This window comes from Clavelina lepadiformis, chromosome 7 (assembly GCF_947623445.1).
Source record: "Clavelina lepadiformis chromosome 7, kaClaLepa1.1, whole genome shotgun sequence".
Taxonomy (NCBI): domain Eukaryota; kingdom Metazoa; phylum Chordata; class Ascidiacea; order Aplousobranchia; family Clavelinidae; genus Clavelina; species Clavelina lepadiformis.
The window spans coordinates 18,340,956-18,366,508 of NC_135246.1; the positions used below are offsets into that span (position 1 = coordinate 18,340,956).

At 39.2% G+C, this 25,553-nt stretch overlaps 1 protein-coding gene across 3 annotated transcripts; it reads right to left on the bottom strand.

Moving 5' to 3' along the window:
• Positions 1-333: 333 nt before the first annotated feature.
• Positions 334-24,862, bottom strand: LOC143464508 (ATP-binding cassette sub-family A member 2-like). 3 transcript variants are annotated; one of them, XM_076962303.1, is made up of 44 exons: positions 24,564-24,862; positions 19,482-19,575; positions 18,961-19,075; positions 18,726-18,892; positions 18,391-18,512; positions 17,972-18,148; positions 17,554-17,670; positions 17,249-17,344; positions 16,756-16,935; positions 16,468-16,603; positions 16,120-16,276; positions 15,439-15,598; positions 15,050-15,178; positions 14,689-14,850; positions 14,335-14,443; positions 13,797-13,948; positions 13,390-13,514; positions 13,164-13,278; positions 12,727-12,941; positions 12,346-12,496; positions 11,938-12,069; positions 11,559-11,675; positions 11,245-11,445; positions 10,834-10,957; positions 10,390-10,550; positions 9,052-9,181; positions 8,758-8,913; positions 8,510-8,616; positions 8,093-8,184; positions 7,663-7,875; positions 6,878-7,350; positions 6,598-6,728; positions 5,387-6,193; positions 5,022-5,154; positions 4,669-4,936; positions 4,176-4,488; positions 3,547-3,840; positions 3,256-3,367; positions 3,019-3,184; positions 2,584-2,768; positions 2,137-2,342; positions 1,634-1,942; positions 1,175-1,366; positions 334-898 (listed from the first exon to the last, which is right to left on the bottom strand). In XM_076962303.1, the coding sequence occupies exons 1-44, from the start codon at positions 24,627-24,629 to the stop codon at positions 869-871; spliced, it is 7,797 nt and encodes a 2,598-aa protein (XP_076818418.1). In that variant the 5' UTR covers positions 24,630-24,862; the 3' UTR covers positions 334-868. The 3 variants fall into 3 exon arrangements, with proteins under 3 accessions (XP_076818418.1, XP_076818417.1, XP_076818416.1); XM_076962302.1 differs by lacking the exon at positions 24,564-24,862 and adding an exon at positions 20,084-20,223 and having other exon boundaries at positions 16,471-16,603; XM_076962301.1 differs by lacking the exon at positions 24,564-24,862 and adding an exon at positions 20,084-20,223.
• Positions 24,863-25,553: the final 691 nt, after the last annotated feature.

Here is a 25,553-nt window from a genome sequence, read left to right on the forward strand (position 1 = left end):
GCCATAGTGACCCGGGGCCGATATACACATAGGCCTATCCTATACACACGCTTGTTAACAACCGGTTCTCGGAGGTCATTAAAATTCCAAGAACCGGTTGAATCCCACCACTGGTTCTATACATACAGTACCTATGTTGGCGTGGGCAGCAGAGGATTGTGTGCGTGCCCATTTGAATGCTATTTACGAGTCCGAAACTACAGCATTAAACAAAATCTACTCTTTTTATCTACATTTACTTGCGATTATATTCTCTTCAGCAAGTTTGTTGCACTTGGAAACAAATTCAAAGCCCACCTGCCCTGTCTGTGCGAGAAATACGACCGACTGGTAGGAATTTCCCAAGTTTTATTTTTGTTCCATAAAAAGCGGAAAGAAGCAAAGCGAGTTGAAATGTGCAACTTGAAATACCCAGATTTAAAAACAGTTGAAAACGGAACAAAAAACCCAATCTACACAGCACACACACTTAGCAAATCACAGGATATTCACTCGTATTTTGCGTGAAGAGTGATTGTGTGTTGCTCTGTGGCGCAGCTACAAAAATGTACAGTGAAATAAGCAAAGCAGACACGGGCATCGAACATAAGTTCGACAGTAACTTGGCAGTCCTATCTACAACCCGAGCGGCAGAGAGCAACACCAGGAACTTAACTCTCGTTCGCATCAGGTGCGATGGAAAACATTTTCGAGCATCATATTGTGGAGATCCTAGTATTACATTTGAAGCAGCACTACGGTAAACTTCAAGAAGAATTGTACTGAATATATTGCGAAGCGCACGATTGATTAAAATGGAAGAATTAAATGGAACGAAACAACAATTGCATAAGCGCAATTACTTTGTTCTGCAGATGACTGCTACGAACTAGCAGCTTGAATCGACGAACGAGAGAGTCTGAAAAAGAGAAAAAGTGTTTAAAATATTGAATATTCTGGATTTTGGTTACGAAAAACTATGGGAAAGTTCTCGCAAATTTAATGCTTTTGCATTTTATGATATCTCTATGTTTTTTGAATGATTACAGCGGTCTAACTCTACTTTACCAAATACTTGGCACCATTGGTATGAAAACTTGTCACATAACATACAACCCTTATCATTTTTAAACATTCCAGTCATTAAACCACTCGAAAGACTTTCTGAAAATGAAAAATTCCCCGCAATACTCGCCATTGATTGGTTGAAATTATACAGAGGTTGGTCCTCGCCTTCCAGCTCATCCGGTTCACTGCCGTCCGATTCGACGGTTGCGTTACTGGGACTTCCCCTCAAGTTCAGGTTACTTCTGGACATTGAATTTGGATAATCTTCCCTTGACGCCGATCTTGGGGACAACTGGGTGTGACCAAAAGCCCTGGATTTCTGTGTTATTGAAAGATCTAAATGTCACTTAACTGGTAAGGAATTTGGGACAGTTGCAATAATTATTCGGTAAGAGAGCCAGCGTTTTGTAAAAGTTTATCAAAACGATATTGAAGAACATATTTAAACGATTAAAAAGTTGTTTTATTTACGAGCAAGCTATTAACAAATAATTCTATAATTCAATTTGCACCAAAGTGCCCTAGTTTTTAATAGATAACGACAGAGCTATTATACCCGGCAACGATGCATAGCAAGATGACATACCCAGGACAAAAATCGATCTTTCCATTTCCTGAAACTAGATTTGTTTTCCTCGATCCTGCTCCTCTGACGTTTCGCGAAGTTTATGAAAACGTCATCGAGGGTCGTCTGGCTGACCGAGTAATCTTCGACTTTTAAATCCTCGCGTCTGTCCTCCAGGAGTTGGAAGACACGCGCCAAGCTGGAGGACCCGTCCTCCTGCGCGAATGACAGCTGGAAGACGGCTTTGTGATAATGCTGTTCCTTCAGCACAGCATCCGGGAATTCGTCGCCGAAGACTTGGACGACTTTATCAGGCTGCTGAGAACGAACCTAAGGAAGGGAGATGACGTGAGATGATGCAAGGGACTTCCCCAAACATGAAACCACACGTTCTGTGCAGCTCAACACCTTAATATACTCAAAGGTTTTATCACGTCACAAAGGTCCGTACTACGTAATAAAAATAATTGTTAGTAAGAAAAATGGCGGCAGTAAAGGTGATTGAATTATTGTTGCAGACTTACCGACACCATATAGCCGTCGCCGAAGCGAGTTTTAAGATGTTGGGTTGGTCCAACACACTCGAACTTGCCATTCACCATGATGGCGATTCTCCCGCACAAGACCTCACACTCTTCCATGGAGTGCGAAGTGAGGAGGACGGCTCTTCCGGACTTTGTAACATCCAGGATCAGATCCCATAAGAATCTACGCGCTCCAGGGTCCATGCCTTTCAAGGGAAATAAATTAAAACTTTTTTGCGCGGATGTCGTCGTTATCGCAGTGATAGTGACGTAGCTAAAGTGAAGGGTCGATTAATTCTCGACGCTTAAACACGAAAGAGAAATCTTTTCCGACAAGTTTTCGCGAAATTAAACCCGGTATTACATGACGTAACAAAAAATTAGAGTCTTAAACAATTAGAAGATTGTTCAAGCATAAAGAGTTGGAAATACGGGAAAATAACAGACCGGCTGTGGGTTCGTCAAGCAGCACGACCGACGGATAACCGACAAGCGCGATCGCCACTGAAAGTTTTCTTCGATTACCGCCGCTCAATTCGCCGGCTATTTTGTCTTTATGACGTAGTAAGTCCAGTTTCTTTATCGCCCAATCAGCGACGCGCTTTTCGTCTTTATGAGGAATGCCGCGTAATCTGAAATTCAAAAAAATTTAGTTGTCAGAAAGAGTCTCATGTAACGCTTGTAATTCGTATCAGCGAGTCTACTGCGTTAAAGAAAAATAAGCGTAATCCAAACTACTAAAATATCTTGTAAGAAATCGCTTCGTCAGCTCTGTCTCTCAGCTCATCACATCAGTCTGCTGTGAGTCAATCAAACCCATACCAGCAGCCTTCCAGGTGCATTGTGGGACAAGTGCGAAGAGCGCGGCCTTTGCATGCCTACCTGGCGTACAAGAGGATGTGTTCCGTCGTTGTCAGCTCGTTGAAGAGGGCGTCGAACTGCGGGCAGTAGCCGGTGGCTTGCTGCGCCGACAACCTTTCTCTTGCCCGCCCGGTCGCTATGTTGTGGCCGGCTACCTTGATGTCACCTTGTGTCACCTCTGAAGCACCTGTGCGTCATAAAGGGTATCAATTGCGTAACACTTGTCATTGTCACGCCGAAATAAGGTCGATTTTTTACCTGTTATCACGTGGAACGTGGTTGTTTTTCCCGCCCCGTTAACCCCAAGCAAACCAAAACATTCTCCCCGGCCGACGCTGAAGGAAAGGCCGTCGACAGCTAGCACCCGGCCCTGGGTGAAAACGAGTGAATTTATTGGACAGGTTATAAAAGATTTGACCATAAATTGGTTAATAATTAATAATAAATCGTGCAAACAACAAGCAGCGATCTGGAGTCGTTTCTACATCGAAGAGTCGCCAACAGACGCAGTTGCTCTCATGGAAGGAATATCACAAAGCACCATCCCACCTGCTTCTTGCTGTAGACCTTGGACATGTTGTCGACGATGATCATCTCATCTGGCTCCGGATGTTCTCTCATCTGCTCCACACGATGGCGCTCGTTAGCGACATCAACATCTTCTCGACGCAAACTTCTGCTCCTCGTCGACGAATCCTTGCTCCTGGATCTTCTTGTGAAGAAGCGGACTTCGAAGAGCAACGTGATGAGGAAGAAGACCACACCCTCGATCACCATGGCAACCAGTTGCCTCGTGATCAGCTTCCACGCAAACGGCGACTGGACCTTGTCCAACTGGCCGATCTGTAACAATCGCGCACTATAACGTCACAATGCAATCAAAATAACTTAACAGAAGAAAAGTGTTTTTATTAACTAATGAAGAAAATTTCATTTCCACACAAATAACCATTAGAATGTCAAGAATGGCAAACAGATGAAGGTTTTAAGTTTTAACTCCGTATTCTTTATTAACACGCATACCCTGTAAGGCGTAAATAAGACAAACTTATTTGCGGCAAAGTGCATCGGACAAATCAAGCAAAAGCTATATGTTTGCTGCTTGTGAATCAAACAATCAACATATTTCGGCCATCATCTGAATTTGACATTGTACAAGTATCCACGCGGCACCGTACCTTGGTGTAATATTCGTTCATGTACTCGATGAAGGTCAAATCCATGAGACCTTTGCCCAGGTTGTAGTTGGGGAAGAGGAGGAAAGCGATCTCGAGCTTCTCGTTGAGAGCGAGGAGGTGATTATCATCGCGGAACTGCGCGATCATGAATGTTGTCACCACGGTGGTGATCCCGAAGAACAAGTTGAGCACAATGAGGCAGACGTAAGCGGTGGATGGGACCGTGAAGTAGAATGATGCGGGATACATCATCGGAGTCATCGACCATCCGTACAGGAGGAAGAGTGCGACGACGGCGTAAGCGTTCTCTCCTCTGCAAAGATGAAGATTGAAGATGAAAAACACTGCTGTAGTCCATATATGATGATTTCAAAGAAAGTCGCGATAGATCTGTGACCACGACAGCCAGCAAGGTCTCAACCGAAGAACAAACCCGCACCACCACCCAAAAAAGATCAATGAAAGACGTGCGAATGCGTCTGCTCAGCCTAACCTTGTGTAGGCGGGCAGGTCAAAGAGCTGAAGTATCATGATGCAGAGCAGGGCAGGAAAGAGATAATTGAGCATGTCCCACAGGTAATTTGCCAGCCAATAGGTGACAGGGCCGGTCCCGCTGATGAACTGAAGGTGTTTAGCCCGGCTCTGTTTCTCGGCGACCAGGAACACCAGAAAACTGGCAGGGACGAAAGACATCGCGACGATGATGAATATTGCTATTATGACGTCAGAACCAGAGCGCAAGAAATCCAATGACAGCGCGCCTGTAATGGGTGACGTAATAATACGCTGTTAGTTTGATGTCATAGAGAAAAATAAAAAACATGACACGTCACAATGAATAATTACCAGCTGTTTTGTTCATAGGGTGGTTAGTGACAGTGATGCCGTAGGCAGCAGGGTTTCCCTTTGATTTCGGAAGATTAGCCCTTAATAGCGCGTTGTTAAATACGTTCAGATATATTGGCATTGAATGGTAACCCTGGAATAAAACACAGAAATGACAATAATAAAACTATAAGAAATCTATAACTTTTGCAATTTAACCACCAATTCAAGCAAAACAATATTCACGTCGAACAAAATCTATAAAATATCATTTTTAAAGATCGCATCTTGGTAATGACTAATGACGCGTAGTATTTACAGCTTATAGAGGTTGCCCACCATACCATATATAATATCATGTGAGATACGATATTCCCATAACTCACCTTGTGGTTGTAGATCACTTGGGCTGCGTCACGTACCGCTATCTTCCTCAAAGGGGACGGCCAACCGGGGAAGTTTTCCTTCACCCCGTCCTTGATCTCCCCCAGCGATAGAGCCCCGTAGCGGTGCAGTCTGTAGTCGTCGGTCGTGTACTTGAGGTAGGGTAAGATGGGTTCCTCCCCCGTGACGTCAACCAACCTGTCCCCAGTCACAACCTTTCGTGTTTTGACCGACTCTCCGTAACCCTCCCGACACACGTACGAGTTCCCGTCTGCGGCACATTTGCAGGGGGTGTCCTTGTCCAAGGTCTCGCTCATGTTTGACCCCGGGGTTACTTTTGGGTTGGTTGGGGGCACAAACTGGGACAAGGGAATTCCCCGGGTAAATGAGGATTGGCACTCAGGGTTAAAATATTTCAACACCAGCTGCATGTCGCCGGAAGCAGCCGAATTGAGGGTGACATTGAGGTCAAAGTTGAAAGTCGAGTCACTTTTTAAAACACAGGTGGCCCCGACCCCCGACGCTAACCAGAAAGTGTTGATCAAGTCCCCGGGGCCCGCATCATCTCGCTTTGCCCCATGCAGCGGGTAGATCACAGACTGATCCGAATAGGGGATAAAGTTACCCCGCGGTTGGGTTAAATTGTGGTACTGGGATGGGGAGAGCAATATAGGTGGGGGATCTCCCGGTTTAGGAACAGTGAGGGCCACGGTCATGGCAATGATGACAAAAAGAGCAGGGAGCATGATCTGGTAGAAAATTGCTTTCCTGTTCCTCCTGGCATAGTGGAATCTCTTCATGAGCAGACCCTGCACAAAACACGAATCCTTATCAAGTCACAATCACAACTGTTAACGGAACATGAAACTTCAAAGACCACCAACAAAAAAACTTGAGTACAAATCATGTGTGAATGCGCCAGCAGTAATCAGAACACACGGAAACAAAGTGACGTGTTTTTGCTTATCTTATAATAATTAACGTCAACACAACTGATGAGTTTGATGGAACCTGTGCATGATGGATGACCTTCTACATACTTCCATCAAAGTTGTAATCAAGTCATTTTTTTCTGACTCGAGTTACTTCGAGTTGTGACTCAAGTCGAGTCTATTTACACTGTGACTCGACTTAAGTAAAGTCAATGACTTGAGTCATTACAACACCAGTTTCCATTAATACGGTTGTTCCGTTTTACGCTTTCTCTCTTCACCTGTAAAATCCTGATGTTGTGAACGTGAGAGGAAAGCTCGTAGCTTCCCTGACCCTCGTTCATCTGACCCTCTTCATTCAAATCGAGCAATGGAACATCATCGTCGTCATTTGGAATCGATTCAACCGTTTCTGAAAGTTTAGTACAACACTTTGAAAGTGACATTGACACCTGGACCACATGAGCCCTGTGTTTGTTTTATCACAAACTTCGCGTTTGTTTATAGCAGCAATGTTACCTTATACAGATTCTTTAAAAGAGAAAAAACATTTGTATCAACCTGGGACTGGGTTCAGTGGAGTTGGATGCAGACCGGTCGTTGTTTTTCTTTCGAGATCGGATAAGTGATGTGTGAATGACGAATCTCCGAACGCAAAGTCCAAGAGCATAGCTTCATCATCTTCTTCGCGATGCTCTGCTACATCGAACGAGTCCTTAACTGGAGCGGAGTTGAGCCATTCCAGTGCAATTTCTGTGTCCCTGTTATCACCGGATGTGGGAGCAAGCGTGGATGTTTGAGGAGGAAGGTATCCCTGAGCAGGAACGCTACTTTTGAATGAGGTAGCTCCATCACTTGTGCTCAGACTAGAGGAGTAAGAGCATCTGGGAGAACTCTGGGATGAAGAGGAAACTTGGTGAGAGTCTTGGTTCAACCTTCCAGTCAGGGAAGAGGAAGATTTTAATGATGATCGAGACGGACTCATCCCAAGTTTGTCTCCTTTCTCAGGAAGCGAGCTTGATTCACTTTCCCATCTGAAGTGGAAGATGACAAGAGGGATGATTACGGATTCGGATCAGCGGATTCGGACAACAGCCATATATTTATGTAACATTATGTTAAATTGAACTTTTGATATTAGTTGAAGATGTTAAGTAAGAAAGTAATATTGTACTATCTCATGTTTAATCATTGAAGTAAGTATACAAAATAAGAACAGTTACAGCAAAGTTTAAGGTGGAGATTATGCCATAGAATAATGATAACCTGAAGACAAAAACACAATTCCTTACCATGACATGCACTGCCATAACAGTATCACTGACTACACAATTTCAAAAAAAGACCTGTTCTTTTCGTCCACTTTAAGGAAAACTTCCTCCAGTGTTGTGTCACTCAGCCCATAGCTGGACACATTTAACTCCTCCATGTTACGAGGGAGCTCCTCGAACAAGTGATGGAAGCATCCCTTCCTTGCTGCTTCGAATGGGAGGTTGTACGAAGTTTGATTGGCTGAGTTGTAAGTAACCAACGCTGATGGTACATGGCGGTGCACGAACCTGCCAAACACACACACAGCATGACACAGATAAAACATGTGAAGAACTGTTTACACAGAACTGGATGATGGTTCAGGAGGTCGGCATGTCATGACATATAAACAGAGTAAGCCAGAGATAAAAGATGCAGCTCATCTTTGAGCAAAGTGACGCTCACAAATTTTAACTTATTCACATAAATTCAAACTTTTTCTGAAGAGTGCGTAGGGTGACCTACTTTGTTAATTTATCCTGAGTCACTTCATTCTCATTGGATGGTTCCTGTGGTCCATGTGATGAATCAGCAATGTTTTCACTATTGGGCTGCATCTAAAATAAGGGATATTGTCATATCAGTCTCCCATAATAATAGTAAATAGAACACTATTTATCACAAATGCATTCTGCCAACAGTGTCACAGGCCGGGCTACAGGTTACCAAACACAACAATATATGATCATATTTAAAACGTGACACTTTTTCTCTCAATTCTTTTTGCCTCATCCTTTACCGCGTCCTGAAGAGGCAGAACAAACAGAATGAGCCATACTGACGACGACTGGGTTAATTGTGCGATCTACAGCTGCCAACAAGCACATGGCCAATGGCCACCTCATATACAGTTGCTCAGTTAGTGTCCAAAGTAGCACAAACCTTCTTTAGAAGAGTGAGTGAATATCCCTCCCCATACATGCTTTTAAGGAACAACGAGCTGCCACAGCATTGCAACTTTCCGTTCGATATTATCGCGATTCTATCGCCTGCAAGTTGAGAAAGCAGTGTAACCATAATATTCCTTGTTTGTGTAATTTTGACAGTCATATGTGCAACATGGAAAGTTTGATGTCGTGATTCGAAAACAAACAAATCGACGAAATCGTAAACAAATTCGAGTCACCCACCAAGTAAATCGGCTTCATCCATGTGATGGGTCGAAAGCAAGATTGTTCGTCCTTCCTTGTATTTGATGATCAAATCCCAGATTGCTCTGCGTGCGTAAGGATCCACTCCTGCTGTAGGTTCATCGAGGATGACGGTACGTGACCCGCCCACGAATGCTGAGGAAAGATTAAACTGGTAATTGTTCCATTCGCGCTTCATTATCACGATACAGTGAATGTGAAATATGAAATGAAAAATAGAATTTATGATACAGATTTTCCAAAAGAATATGAAGAAATTAGAACTCGACTGACCTATAGCAACCGATAATTTTCTCTTCATTCCTCCAGAAAGCGTGTTCACTTTTGACTTTCTCTTCTCTTCAAGACCAACATCAATCAAAAATTGATCCATCTCTTTCAGAATGGTCTCGGATCCAACTCCCTGGTGATGAGGAGCAAATATTATTTAACTCAAAACCAGGACACACTTTGAGCTCTGTGCATAGCACCGGGAAAATGTGGCTAAAATGTTTAGAAAAAGTTTGTTGACTTGGTTGTCCTATAGTTTGTGACTGCTTGGTGTGCTACAAATTTATGTGCTTGGGGCAAGATGCAAGTGTCCCCTCGCTGTGCTGCTTTCAACTGCAAAGCAAACTTCTATTTACAGCACACTGTTGTTGCACCATGTGTCAATTGTTTAGTTCGTGCATCAGATTGTTTAAGAGTCCAAGTAAGGCTATGTTCAGTGTTTTCCTGTATGTCTTATTTTTGCCTCATCATTTTTTCTTTGTTAGGTTGTGTTCTGGAGTTTTCCACATTTTCACAGTCACAGTCTGGTACGGTGGTAGGCCTACAGCAGGGGTGTCAAACTCAATCGCACCAAGGGCCAAAACTCAAAACTTATTTAACGCCGCGAGCCGAATGGATAAAACTTGATTGAACGTTTCCTAACACGAGTTCATGAACTGGAACAGGCAGCAAAACAACAAATTTTTCATGTTTTTGACGATTTTTGACTGGGCTATTTTTGATTATTCTTCTCTTACGTCATTATGTTTCATTCATCTCCTTGCAAAAGCATTAAAGAATTAACAAACAATAAAGATAAAAGCAGCCCAGATTACAGGCGTTAGAATAAATCTATTTATTCTATCGTATGGTGGGGCAACTGCTGTGCTACTCTATTGTGCGATTTGTTATAATCTTGTTTCTTGCTTGAAAAAAGTAAATTATACTGTACAATGATCTCGCGGGCCGGAAAGAGTTCAATGTATAAAATAACATTGTCGGTCAAGTTTTATTGTAAAGCGGGCCGGATGTGGCCCGCGGGCCGGGAGTTTGACACGTATGGCCTACAGTGTTCTTCACTAATATACTGACCACTCTGCTATTTTTAAATTATTTTTCAATAATTTAGTGATGGAATTTTTCACAATGCCATCTAATAAAAATCTTACAAATACATGTATGCTGAAAAAGTTTTCAGTAGTTGTCTAAAAATTTTATTATTTATGTGTAAAATTAGTTTCTTTGATATTTGTCATATAATATAGTGAAACAAAGTCATAAAATAACTTAGTTATGGGAAATATTTGTCTGCTAAACTGAATATTTATTTGCACAGTGAAAATTGTTTGTTTATTTCCTTACCTTAAGCCTTGCATAGAACCAAAGGTGCTCCTGGACAGTGAGGACATCAAACAGCGCATTGTGCTGTGGACACATACCCAGGCTCTTCCTGATGTTTAGCATGTCGTTTCTGATGTCACAATCGTACACATAGGCTGTGCCTGAGGTGGGCGGGAAGAGTCCTGGAAAAATAAAGAAAAGTTTGATGATCGATAATTATGATAAAATATTCAAACCAAAAACTTCAAAGACATAACTCATTAAGCAATTACGTTAGTGAAAACATCCAATGACAAGTTCAGGGAACAATTATTATCATGAGTTGGTCAAAGCAGAAACAACAAACAATACTAACAAAGTAGTTACTTTGCCATACAGTAATACCAATGTTGACTACACTGGTTTATCTGTTCGCCTGCTTTCTTTGTACATTCTTTAACACTGTGATGATATAAGTGCACTAACCTGTAAGTATCGACAAAGTTGTTGTTTTTCCCGCTCCGTTGTGTCCAAGAAATGAAGTGATTTGATTTTCGTAGAAATTTAGCGACAACCTGTCCACGGCCTTCTTTCCACGACGCTTGTAAATCTGAAAAGTGAACAACGATAACAACAACAACCTACCACCTGTAGGCAATCTGCTACTATGTTGTACTCTTGTTACCGTTGCGATAGATTGTTGCACGCCTTACTCAAACACAAAATTACGACATTAGAAAACTCGAGCAAATTGTTGAAAGCTTCCGCAAGTGTGAAGAACAAAGTCAAAATAATCAATCAGTAACGCTAAATTTCTGTATAAATACAACGACCACTAGCAAAGCAAAAATAATCACATAATTAGTTGGACAGACTGCTGAAGTTACGAAACCTCACCTTTGTCAACTTCTGTATGCTGACTCCTAGTTTCAGATGCACTGGTTCTGGTTCAATGTCGGCGTCTTGCTGATGGTTGTCGATAGCAACCGCTTGATCTTCTTCCATGATGCTCCAACGTGTGGGTTGGAAGAGTCGTTTCCATAACGATCGGGGTGAGGGGCATTCACTCTCCGTACCACCGTGACCCATCCAGTAAGACTGAAATAATTGAGAACTGGGTTGAAAAGTTTTGATGTTGTTTCTACTTAAGGGGTAACAATAGGGTTTATGTGATCAGGGTCAACATTCTGGAAACAAAAATCTTCACGCACCCATGTCATTGGGAAGTACCATGGTCTGGGAAGGCCGTACTGGCCTGGGAAAACCGCTTCTATATACCAAGTGAGAAATGCGTAGACCACGAAATCAACAGCCAGCATGAACATCGACTGTGAAAAGATAAATTGCTGTAAACGAGTCTAAGTAAATAAAAATAATATTTTCAGAAAACATATTCTTTTGAAGCCGGAAAAATAAGCATAAGTTAAACATATCGTACATAAAACTTAAAATGAAAATTAACACAATCAAGACATTATGCACCAGAAACTAGAAAAACCAACTGAAAAAAAATGGCAGCTAAAGGGTCAAGGCATTCAAACTGAACAATAACTGTAGCAATCAGAAAAGCATTATGGATCTTGGCGTTACCTGTTGTAAGCTAAAAGTGTCGCCTTCAATGGGAGATTGAGCCAGATTGTCCCACTGAATGCCATATCCAGACAACTCATAGACAGCAAAGTATTTTGCTCCCAAACCAAACGCGGTGGTCGATAAAAGGCTCTGCAGACATAATCCAGCATGAGCAGCGGGTGATGTTAAAAAATATGGTGTAACACTATAACTTGGATAAAACAAAGTATTACGTAAGGGAAGTAGTTTGTTACATTTTCTACGATCACCAAAAAGCATGTTTAGATAATTGGCAGACATATGCATTTGCATAAATGGAGACACTTGTTGATGGCCGTGTGAATAAAGATGGCTGATTATTATGCTCATCATATGCTGATATTTTCACACACTTTTGAAACAAGATAGCAAACCATATTAGCTTACTCCAAAGTTTTTCGCAAGTGAAGATATGGATTCGTGTAAAACGAACTCCTGAATCGACATGTATGCAAACGGCAGGTAGGACATGAAGTAAATAATCCCGCTACAGGCCGAAGCCACTTTTGCTTTGGAAAACAAAACACTGACGAGGAAACTGAAAAAAATTAAATTACAGGATATTTAAAATCACCAGCTTTTGGTGTGTATAGAATATGCGAATTGCATATTTAATTTATACTCAGTTGATAAGGACACAATATGCATTGTTATTGTAGCAGAAAAACAACCGTGACAGAGTGCGTTCTATTAAGAAAAGTATTCGCTAAGCAAGCTAATTCTAAAAGTAAGCAACTGGCAAAACGTTCAGTGAAATTCAAGACATACCAAAACATTATGGTAGCGGCAGCATAGACAGTGAAGAACAACCAAATTATCAGAAAGTTGCTTTTCGGAAGAACCCCGCCATAATCCATGTGTGGAAGGACACCGTACTTTAGCAGCAGGGCAATCACAGTGACTGTTACTTCGAGCTGTAGGAAAATTGAAATGAACCACGCCAGCCAATGGATACCGTTGGACAAGCCCATTATTTTCATCACCTGAACAAGAAAACATGTTTTTTTAACAACAGAGGTAGAAATTCCTTGAGAGTTGAGACATCGTGAAAGAATATGATGTAATGTGAGCATTTCATGCAATTTCGGTATTATCATAAAAAGTCAACAACAAGAAATAGTCACCATCATAATTCAGCAATAATAAGTAATTAACAAAGGTTCAAATAGCTCTTAAAGTGATTGAATAAGCACAAAATCGTAAACCTCCTTCAGTCTTCGTTCCTTTTCATAGACAATATGTTGGACAAACATGGCCACCGTGTAAACCCAGGATATTATCATGGCTAATGGTAATATGTGTTCGAGGTTCATCGTGAATCTAGGACACAATTACAGATCACATTTCACACCTTCCCAAATACAGTTTTTAAGTTTGTAATTTAACTACTGCAGCTAGTTGTGGAGTCATAACACAACGAATGGTTCTTACGCGTCATATCGAAAGCACGGATACGGCATCTCATGTACGTATGCTCCAGGACTTACAACATCGTGTCCGACATGGAACCAGATGATCGCGCGTTCGATCACATCTTGCAACCAGACAAAACCAAACTGGGGGAAAAGCGTAACTTTATTCATGTAAACAAATTATCCCATTATAAACAGTAGACGATTATATAATGGAAAATATATAATGTGGTATGATATAAAACATATTATACATTACACACAAAATTAATTTCAGTATTTCAAATAGATTTGTATTGGTATTTTGCTAGTAAAATATTAACCAATAAAATTATGCACTTGGTTAGGATAGAAATGTGATTTAAACTGTGACAAATATTGACTTTCTATAAAAGTGTTATAAGAAACTCAACAAAACCAACCCACCATATAATACAGAAAATTCCAAGCATAGGGTTCTGGTCTCCAGTAAGACAAACGTATCAGGGTCGTGTCTTGGGTGAAGCTCGCGTTCTGACGAATTTTGTATTTCACATGAGATGGCAGCTTGCCTTCTTTGTCGACCTCAAACACCAACGCTACAAAATAACGGTCGATTTTAGCGTTAAACCACGACTGGAATCAAACAACTACATATTACCTGACACATCAGGTTTTTATTATATTTGAAAAATAAATATTAAAGCAGGCGCTTCAAGTTTTGCATAGCACATTGTTAATTGAGCAACAGAAACCATGTATTTAAATATAGCATAATGTTGGCAAAAAGATACGGGTAACATATAAGACAATTGCCAGATTTTTGAGTAATAATAATTAATCAACAGACGCCAGGTGATGATTAACATAAGGTAACTGGACGTGGCTGGTTTCAATAACCTGGTATTCATACTTGGAATAATCCACTGTTCCCAACACTAGGACCCAGTTTGATATTAGGTTAACATTAAAGTTGTAGACTTACTGGCAAAGACAGTAGCATTGTCGTGATAAGCCTCAGAGGTAGCGTACAGAACCGCGTCATTCTCTGTACTGAAGCCTTTGAACCAATTTATACTAATTCCGGATACAAACTGTAACGAAATACAAAGATATTACCGTTAACATGGTCGTACGAAGTATTACAATTTACTTTGTAAATCGATCGGGAGATTAAAGAAAACACAAAAATATGTGTTTTAACCATCAGCACATTCCCGATCTTTATAGATATATCGGTGATCTGCTTCGTTGCAACGTACAGTAAATGGCCTCACAACCTGCTAAATCCCTAACAAAAAAATGAATAGAGTAAAGAAATACACCAAAACTTCTTTACCGTTTTCCACCCACATGCGGCGTTGTCAATTTCATCAAGTTGTTTCTCGATATGAGTTCGATTTGGCAGGGTTTGGTTGTCTAACACGAAGTGTTGAAGCACAGGATTTCCCAAAGTCAAATTAGAGACAAGATCCGGATTTCTTCTGTATGCTCCTTGCAACTAAGCACATGAAATGAGATATACACAGAAGCACATATGAACCAGTTACTCCAAAATCAACAAAGTATTTGAAGTGGCATTTTTGAACATAAATCACTTTAGACAAGGTATTCATAAATGTATCTAACAGACAACTGCTCTTTGTTTTGTAGAAATCCATAGAACTATAAAATTTCTTCATATTTAATTAATTCCTCACATTTTGAAAAAAGTTAAGAGTTTCCGTCACAGTTTTAGAGTTGAGATTTTTACGAATTTCTTTTGACATATTCCTCCACATATCTCCTGCTCTTGTAATGTTGTCGATAATCGCAAAACTTGTATTCGCCTGACAAAAATGCAACATCACACTCAAGTGTTGATGGTTCGAAGAATTTGCCATAATTAAACAGAATTATCATCCGAATTTCTGAGATTATAGTTTATTGATAAAGATGCCACAGAAACTGAAAAAACCTTTCATTTGGCGAAACATTTATTTTTATTTCAAGGCTAATATCTTGAAGAATTTATTTATAGTTGTACTTTATGAAATACCAGTAAGTAGTAAAGCAAGGGTTCATGAACAATGTTACTTTGTAAACTCACATTTTTAATCACTTGGTCAACCTGCGTGTTATTAGGCGCATAAAGAATCTTTGGGTTACTGGTTAATACATGCAAAAGCAAACCGAGGTTATGCTTCTGTGCCCAGGTTAGATGCTCTTTGGATACATTGGAATTGGTCAACGTTTTCAGATCGAACTTTCTGTGTTAGGAGAAAAATATCAAAATGCTGAAGTAAAAATAAAAACTCATGTAATTCTAATGTCACTTAAGGCACATGTAGTCACTACATAGTTCGAGTAGAATTAATTTTACGAAATAAATTTAGATAAATATGAATTAGAATTAGCATGAGAAACATCTCATTATGAAAAATTGTCAGCTATAAAAATCATCTTCATTAATCTTTAACTTGGACAACATAAGCACAGTGGGTCTCTGTTAGATGAAAGATGATGAGTGGGTAGATAGACTCAATAGACTTTTGAGTCAACAAACCTAACGTAACAAGCAATGTACCAACGATAACATTGCCACAAAAAACACAGCATCGCACAGAAGTTTGAGATTTTGTAAGCACCAGAGTATATTGTCAACACACATAATAAGTCTCAATTTAACTTCTGAAGTTAGTAAAATGAACAGTACATCAATTAAGTGACACTACACCATGCCGTGTATCGTACTCAAACCTACTGTTGACAACTGTTGTAGCCTACTTACTTCTTTTGGCCACAAATAAGCGGCTGTATTGACAACCATAGCCCCAAATAGTCACGTGATGGGTTGGATTTTCTTGGCGGTGCTTCAGTAGTTATTGGTTGAGGAGGGACAATAGTGGTGTAATTCTGAAATGGAACCGAAGCGTTCGTGGCCTTGTCTGCAAGGAAAAAGTACGTAGCCATATACATCTGTACCACTGGAAGACTTAAAATACAAAACTATTCTGGTAACGACTAAAACACCTATTCAAGAAAAACGTATGCTTACAGCACAAGTTTTGTTTTCAGGCAATAACAATAAGGACCTTTATTAGCCTTCAGTATCAAACTAATTATCCAGCAACCTTACCACCTGTTACATTATGCACTGAGGAAGTGTCTGAAGTTTTCGGATGTTCAAAACTAGCGCAAGAATTTTTTGGAACAATTTTAGCGATTTCGGCCAACGAATTCACGAATGTTTCAAGTTTTCGAAGTTCATCCAGCTAAAATAAGGTAAGATTTACGCCACATACAATGCAAAGCCAAGTACACGGTCAAAGCTTCGTCTCAGCAACAAACACCATGCAATTATCACAAACAGCATATACCCTGGTTTACTGAATGACATTGTCTTTATTATACAAGGACAATTTACATCACGTATGACTGCTTCCAATGCCTTTATGTAATTGCCATCCACCGCTGGGGCGTAGTTATTAGTTTCATCAGTAATATCTTCAAGCAGGGCCGAGTTGTTGATTTGCGAGAGAAGTTCTTGCGACAATAAATCAAACTTGTCATTGTCTTCATTGCAGAGAGTATCAGTTACATTGTTCTGTAAAACAAAAGTAAACAATTTATTCCGATAGATCTTTTTTGACTTTTTATGACTATGCTTAGTTCAGTGGCTCTCAACCTTCTCCTACATGCGGACCTGTAACTTCATTAGATGTAATAATTCCTTTCTCATGGACCCCTAACTTCAGAATTGTTAGTTAGAGGGCCATTGAACCACAGACCCCAGGTTGGGAACCACTGTGATGAGTTTCCTGTGCATAATGCACCAACCCACAAGTTAGCAGCAAAGGCAGAACAGTATCCGGGACTCAGTGTTACTGTAGAGCCGGTACGTCACTGAACACACATACCTGGAGTGTTCTATTTGCGCTTTCTGGCATCTTTATGATGTCATAATGAGATTGGCAAACAAGGGACCGTAACACGTGGGGTTGGAGAAGGATATGCTGAAAGACATAAAATGTTCATGATGTGAAGTCAACGAGAAAATATTATCCAACAAAGATTTAAGTTTTCCACCTGTAACGACACTGAGGCTTAAATTTATTTATCGTATATGCTTCTACATGCCAAAGTGTGCAATTATGTTCTTGTGTTCCTTTAAATGACCACATATGATAAATGTTACAAGAATTTGGTAGTGAAGCTTCCTTACCTCTAAGGCGGTAAGTTGTGCAACCTTTCCTTGTTTCTCTTTCCAATTGCTTGAATGAGTAAAAATGCCTTTGTATAAGGCTGACTGCAGTAAGGAGTTTATGGCACTTTTGGAAGGCTGTATTGCAATTAAACTGAAAGTTATTCGAGCAGTTTTGAAAGTTGCATGATGAATACATACATCAAAAGACAACTTCCGAGAATAAATACATACTTATTTTGATTTAGTCCAAAGCTTAACATTTATTAATAATTAATTAATTGATTATTTGTAGATTTAATTCAATGATTATTTTTGACTAAGTGATGGCACAGAAATGAAAGATCTTAAAAAGAATGTGTTAAAAATCGCCAACTGCATATTACATTGTCACGTTTATAGTTAAGAACTCAAAACGGTCTGGATCTTAGACCCTTACTTTGTACTGAGAATGTTTTATCAAATCACTTGAGGTTCGCAGAGGTTTTTCATTATCATCGAAAAGGTTAGAAAATGGCACAAAGAATGGAACACTCCGCTTGAGTCGATGCATCTGTTCTGATTTTGGCAACAGGTTTGGCAACAGCAGATCTTCAGAGTCTAAAGCTTCGAATACCTATAAACAGCATAAATTACCAAAGGTACTAATCAAAGGTATGCAGTCAAAGGTACTAATTCAAGCAAAACGACAAGAGAAACTTGACTGTTAATGACAGGAGACATGTAACTAATTATTATGATTAAATTTTGTAACTGCAAAGCCACCATGAACATGGAATCATTCAAATTGAGTTAAAATGCCAAACTTGTGCACAAATGCAGCCACGTCTGCGCACATACCGGTAATTGTAAACTTACGCTTTTAAAATTAATTGTAGAGTTTAGCAAAGATGTTGCATCCTCTGAAGACAATGACACGTTATTGATTAGAAAACGTTTTAGTTCTTCAGAATTTTTAACGATTTGGAAGACATGCTGCCCTAATAAAATCATATTTCAATTTTTTAGTTAATCAATAAGATCAAAGGAATTTATGCAATTATAGGTGATTGCATAAAATGAGAAATTTAATTAAATGAACATTAACATAAATAATTGACAAAATACGACAGGTTTATCATAAGGAAAGATTATAATAATGAATCATTTAAAATATGAAGAAATAAATCAATACTTTAAAATAGCATACTTACCTCTTATTTTATTGTTATGAAAAATGTGATTTAAATTATTTGAATCTTTGCTCATGTTTGACCAGGCTTGATTGAACTGATCTAAGGCTTTAGAGAAATTTAAATTTTTTTGAGCAGAGGAGCTGTTTTCCCACACATGGTGAACATGGTCCAAAAATGGACCAACCCTAGCAAATACACAAATATGGTGAGAAAATCAACAAAAAAAGCAAACACCAACAGCAAGTGAACTCACATTGAGTTCTTATGGACAGAATAACCATATTTATCTGTCCCATCATCCGACGGACAGAATTCCTGCAGGACAGACACCAACCCAGCACTGGGAAGTGGCCTTGGGTGAAAGTAACCTTCAATCAAGATGAAGTGGTTTAACTCAGCTTTACGTGAAGTCAAATCACACTACATGTACGTATGATAATAATACAGCAAGAGAAAAGCTTTATTTTTTCTTGTTATGATGTCACGCTTGTCAGTATGTACTGACAGTATCAAGTGTTAACAAATTTAGACTATAAATAGCATATCGATATTAACTATGCTTCGATTGTGTTAAGAGAAGAAAGCTTAGAGAATTTATTCACATTTAGTGTCCGAACACAATCAAGAAACAGAAACACCGATTGTCTATTGAACAAATCATTCACTTCACCAAAATAGGTGCATCGCCATTTCTAAACACAATTAGCTACCCAGTTTGAAAGGTTATTTAGTCATAAGCTAATTGATAAAAACTAAATTACTTGAAAAACTTACTGCCTTGAAGAAACTTAATAGGTTCTTTTGCACGAAGACCGACCAAAATCAAGAAAAGGGCTATGGGCGTCGTAAGCTCGAATATTGTCACCCACTAAAAATAAAAAATATTAGCCTGTTATGAAAATAATTTCATGTGGTTTTGGTATGGACAGGAACTTTGAAATACTTGAATCGTGTCATGTATTTTGTACAAATCAATCTGTACTTGGGTGTAACATTGTTATATCAGTATTACTGGCATTGATTCGGCAAAGAAAAATGCTAAGCACAGATCCAGAAAAGTAACGTAACATAAATAAATAAAACGCGTCGCGATAAATCACTAAGAACAACCAATATCTTCATCATATAACATTACATGAAGAAACCACAAAACACCGCATGATTAAGCACCGAAAGTATGGAGCCATTTAACAGCGTTCGATGTTAAACTAATGAGCAGGAGTTTAACGCACTTCAGTGCAAGCTATACTTCGTGCTCACTCAAGCGATAACATGTTGTTTTTCTCGGCGACATAATGTTCAGAAGACACGTGGGGAATCAGCTGTTTTCTTTGTTGCGTCACGTTGGGAAAGCAATCGTGGGCAAATGAACTTACCAGCGAACTTCTTTTCAGTATCAGGTTCTTCCACAGCAAGACAAAAAGCGCGTGATCGAAGAAATTGCGGGCATAACCGCCTTCTGTCGGCATCATTCAAATATAAATAAACACATAACCGTCAGCCTAAAGCGTTGTAAATGAAAAACAATTAAACGGAAATCTACGTAACATGACCAATGACATATATTGCTGCGTATACTGGGATTGTCTATCGATAGAATGTATTTGCCAGCAGCTGAACTGTCAAGCAGACGAACATACAGGATTAGGCGGTAACCTTTGGAATGTAACTGCAATCGCACAGTAAACGTTAAATGCTGTAGCAAGTAGGTCCTCACAAATCCATGTTACGGTACTGGCACGAAAATCTCGCATATCGTATATTTCTGTGACTGCAAAATTTCTTTAAATGAATTTCCTTAACTGATGTTCGGATCGCCAAAAAACTTCAGTCAAGAAAATAATAAACCAGAACATACATTACCAAAAATTGCCAAAATGTCTTTTTTAAATTTGTAAAACGAATTCTAACAATCTAGATTCACTGTTTCTATTTCCATTGATGTGATTTTCCTCACTCGAATTCTCAGCGCGTCGCTTCTAAACTGCACCAACCAACTAGAAAAACTTCATCTCTGTTTCAACCACCGAAAATGTTCTGCATCGCTATACAGTCAACTCGGCAAAAAACTGCTAACACAGTTAACAGACTAACGCGAATCCACGTGAAACAACAAGACCGTTAAACCACACACCAACGGTAGCGGTATATTATATAAGAAGTCATGGTAGGATGAATGTGAATGCAACTCTTAAGTGCGATTCGTTAAACGTCGCACGAGTCTTATGTAGGTCAACTGTTTCCTGGTAACAAGACGTTTCCGACTTTCTGTCGATACGACATCTTACACCCGCTAAGCCAGGCTACCAACGATGCAGCTGGAATAGGTTTTCTATATCGTATTGTCATTTCCTGCGATGGCGTAGCAACCATGTACTTGAATAACGACTTTGTAGCCTTGGGGGCACAGCTGAATGAGCTGATAGCTAGACTATGGGTGGAGTTGTGTGTCTGATTTGAAAACTTTGCGTTTTAAGCATTATAACTCACATCATGGCGAAGAAAATAAACTAAAACTATACGTCTATCTGCCATTTACACCGGATCAAATCTTCCGCATTCTTATGTCATAAACAGTGTCATACAATCACGGTTACTCGAATATCTTTCTGCCAGTAGTAACAGAGCACCAACCAAAGTGGTATCATGCTTCTTACGTTATTGACTCAGCAAAAGCCAAATGATCACCCGAACGCAAGAAAGTTATAGCGTGGGCAAAGAATAGGAAAAAATGAGCGAACAGTGGAATCCGAAATCTTTATGGACATTAAACAAACCGCGCTTCGTACAAAAAACAACACTTTAACTGCCACAACGCGGACTGTTGCTGCGACCAAGACAGAATAAACTAATGGGAATAGGATGGGTCCCCTGTCAGAAAACGAGCTTTTGTTAGAAGTGGCTCAGTCAGCAGATAATTAATTATTGCAAGAACAAAGCTTTATTGCAAGACGCTTTTTCGTCATCTACATTCGGCACCGCATTGCCGCATGGAACGTATTAAACGATCAAAGGTGCTAAAACATGAAATCTTTGCTAATCGCTATCTCAACGTGCTGCGTTCGGTCTCTTCTGCTATCTTCCTCATACGAATCCCGTTAAATGCAGAATAACTAAACTTACTTTCTACGGGACCAAGAAATGAAACAACGTCGGTATCAGGCTGTCTTCAAGCCACCTGCTGTACGCAAAGATTGCCGATTTTTTCCTACTTCACTATCGTCAACGATTCAACAGTTTTTTTTTTCTAAAAAGAAATACCGCAGTTTCAATTACGCTTCCGTCTTCTGGGAACCTCATAAAAGAAAGAGGAAAGGGAATGGCGCTAAAAGTATTAAGCGAACGTGTTAATGAGTCATCGTCGGTCTTTGATAGATACGTCACGTTTTGGTGTGATCGGCATAGAACAGGTCTGATTTCCCGCTGAATTAAAATAATACAACGGGAATTTAAGCAAATCGTCTCCTCTTTTTACTTTTTCACCGTCACCGAGTTTTAATGGACCCGGTATCGCTTTCAGTTCAAACAACAAAAGAAAACATTCTCACTGTTCAAACTCTCCCTTTAAAACTGGTGTCCGTTTACAGACCAAATGAACACTCATCTGAAACCACCCAATGCTTGAGAACTGGGCTCATTTCTAAGAGATGTTTCTTTAACTGCCACACAGGATTGCCAGCAACCTTTAATGCTCTTAGCTTATTTTCGGTAAGGTAATACGATAGTTGATTAGTGCTTAGTTCATTGTTTTTTAAAAGCTGCGGCAACAAACATAGCAACCTACTGCATGCAGCTGAACTGCAGAGCAAAGTCTGGCAACTGATCTATGGGGCTGTGAGTTTTGAGATTAGCCATTTGCATAGTAAAGACACGTTTTCCTTTAATGACAAAAGACGGTTGTTGCCTAACTATAAAGGATGTTTTGGTAAGACAGCCGGTTATTGTTATGGCCGGTTATGGTTATTTAAAAAAATATCAGGCTTTTAAACTCTTGTATGATAGAACGTGATATCACACCACGCACGTTATAAAAAACAGCTCCGAACTACAAGAGCTTAGTAATAACTTGATTGCAACTGGTTGTTTCCTATAGTCACGTTCATGATTGGTGACCACATGAACGTTTTACAGGGTAACTAAGCACGGACTAATTTTCACATGAAATATATAATCAGTTACAGTAATTATGGATTCAGCACCCAGTCCCTTGCCAGTGGTATTTTGCATTAATTTATGAGAATCCTTTTTTAGGTTTACACAAAAATACACCATCTGATACAACATGTTTTGATGCAGGCACAGGTATTCGTGGCATTACAAAAATTCCCTTTTGTTATATTCAGAAACAGAACCGAACTTGAAACTTGTAAATTAAGAGTGACTTCAAACAAAAAATCTCTAGATGTGAACAAACAGCTCTTAGGATAGGTACGAAGGTGGCAACGTGCTAGACTTAACCAAATATATAAAATCCCAGGTCTCAAAGTTTGCCACACAACCTTATGTTGCTGCTGTTCACAGCACGTTACCTTAAGGCAACAACAAGTCTGTAGTTGACTTTCACTTTATTGGGGTTACACTAAAGAAAAACTATTTTAGGTTACTAAAACTACACTATACAACCTGAACCGTAACAGCCAGTTGTTAAAGAAAGGCGGTTTGATATTGAAGTGAATATATTCATTATATATATGTAAGAAGTTAAAATTAAAATCTTACGCCTATTAATACAAGACCAAAAAACGTCAGTGAAAACTCCACTCAAAAATATGACAAAATGCTCTTTGCCTACAATGAAGTTTTAACCTGCTCTTTTTACATAGAGCAATTTGTCTTTCCGGAGAGGCAATTGCCAGCTCTGTTAAATTACTGTGGTTAAATAAATTTCAATATTTCATGTATATAAATACCTAGCTGTTAAGTTTGTAAAGTGCAGGCAAAATATCTCATTGCTTCATATGCCAGAAGTAGAATATATTTTGTGCGCACTGCACCTTTAGCTATCTGGTATATATGTACATATATACAGGTATATACTAGCACTCACATAACACAGGTCAACAAAATTTCACTTTTTTTTAAACAAAAATGCAAGTATATTATTTGAGATGTATTTTTTGCTCTGATTCCGAATCTGCCTTTAGTTTTTCTTTAGCTCATCACATTTTCAAGATATCGTCGAATCCGTGTTTTCAGAAAAAAGCATTAAACACTATACACCGCTATGATACATGGCACTTAAAAATGTTTAGCATATGACTTTCTTTTGTACACATGACTGGGGTCATCACGATATAACGTCCAGCAAAAGTCCCCCATCATTCCCTCATTCCAAAAACCTTCAGTTTATGAAGTTCAACCAAACAGTTTATTTCAAATTTTCTGCTGCTTTGCTATAAGCACTATCTACATGTGGAATTAACTGCTTAATAAATCACTTATTTCGCAAAAGGTTGGCAAAAGATTCTCCCTATAATAGCATCACAACTAAAAATTTAAAATGCAAACATCTTAAAAAACCTGATGTGCTAGAAACAAAATAAGGGCATTTTCGGAATCAGCGTCAAAAACCCCTCAAGAACCACCTAATCGCATCTCCATTTAAAATTGGCTGTTGACCAGTGAACAATTGTAGGTATTTTGGGATTCAATGTAAAAACACAAGCCAAGTGACAATGTGGTTTAGGACACATAAAGTTGCACTAAAACTAAGACATCAAGCACATAAACATAGTGAACTCAAACATATTACACACCATAAACTTCAATTTTATTATGTTATAATTCAAATAGGCCTATAATGCCTCATTAAATTCAATTTAAGCAATACCATAAATATAATAATAAAGTATTTACCAAATGTCGTTTCTTTATGGTCCAATTCTTCCAAAGTAAAACCAAAAGCTGATTGAAGAAACCCATTATAAAAGCGGCATCAATTCAAGTGAACATGCTCAATGAATATTAGCATTGGCTAATGCAGCAGTAATGCAGTAGTGGGACCCAATTGTTGTTGTAGTGTACACAATTCAAATGTAAATTTCCAGCATTTCAACAATAACGAAAAGCAAGTTCGATTATTTCAGGTCTTAAACGAGCATAAACTTTCCAATTACAGAATTAAGCCACAAAGGTCTGGAGTCTGGAAAAAAATGATGCAGTACAGACATATTTCTTTTCTGTCTGTATGACATGAATATACAGCTGGTCCGGTGCTAACTAGCCTAACTGCATATTGCTCAAGCTAAGCTGTGTCGTCTTTGTTAATCTTCGTAATTTACATTGCCAGCAACATGCCATGAACTTGCGTAAGCGAAATGAATTTTGCTAACGTGCCGCAAAGTTTGCACAAATGCCTTTAAAACAAAAGCTTTCACAAAGCGTAATACATGGTGACGTCATAATCTCGAAACCTAAACTGCGATCAACAACATCGGTAAGCCAGCTGTTGGGAAAAGCGTTATATATGGTGACGTCATGATCTCGAAACCTAAACTACAATCAACAACATCACGGAATATCGTACTTATTTTGTATGCAGGAATTATTTCACTTGATGTAAAATATGTTTTCTTGAACTGATCGAGGAAACGAGCATGCTTAATGAAAACATGTTTGCTACAAACCCAATGAACACATCGGTTGCTATAGCATAGCATCTTCAAAATCCATAGTTCAAATAAACTTTTTGATACAATGGAATTATCTATTATTCCCGTCACGCTTCATTTACATTAAAAACCCAGGGAGAAAGATTTCAGCGTTGTCGTATTACCGTTTTGTATACTGTATGAACATTTTTGGCTAATTGTCAACAAATATTTTACTTTTAAGTAGCTAAAAACT

Coding starts and splice junctions, on each gene's coding strand:
- LOC143464508 (XM_076962301.1), bottom strand. CDS start 20,179: ATGATGCCGACAGAAGGCGGTTATGCCCGCAATTTCTTCGATCACGCG. Junction 16,936..17,248: donor GCGCAAATAGAACACTCCAG/GTATGTGTGTTC, acceptor TTTGTTTTACAG/AACAATGTAACTGATACTCT. Junction 14,851..15,049: donor CTCTTAACTTTTTTCAAAAT/GTGAGGAATTAA, acceptor TCATGTGCTTAG/TTGCAAGGAGCATACAGAAG.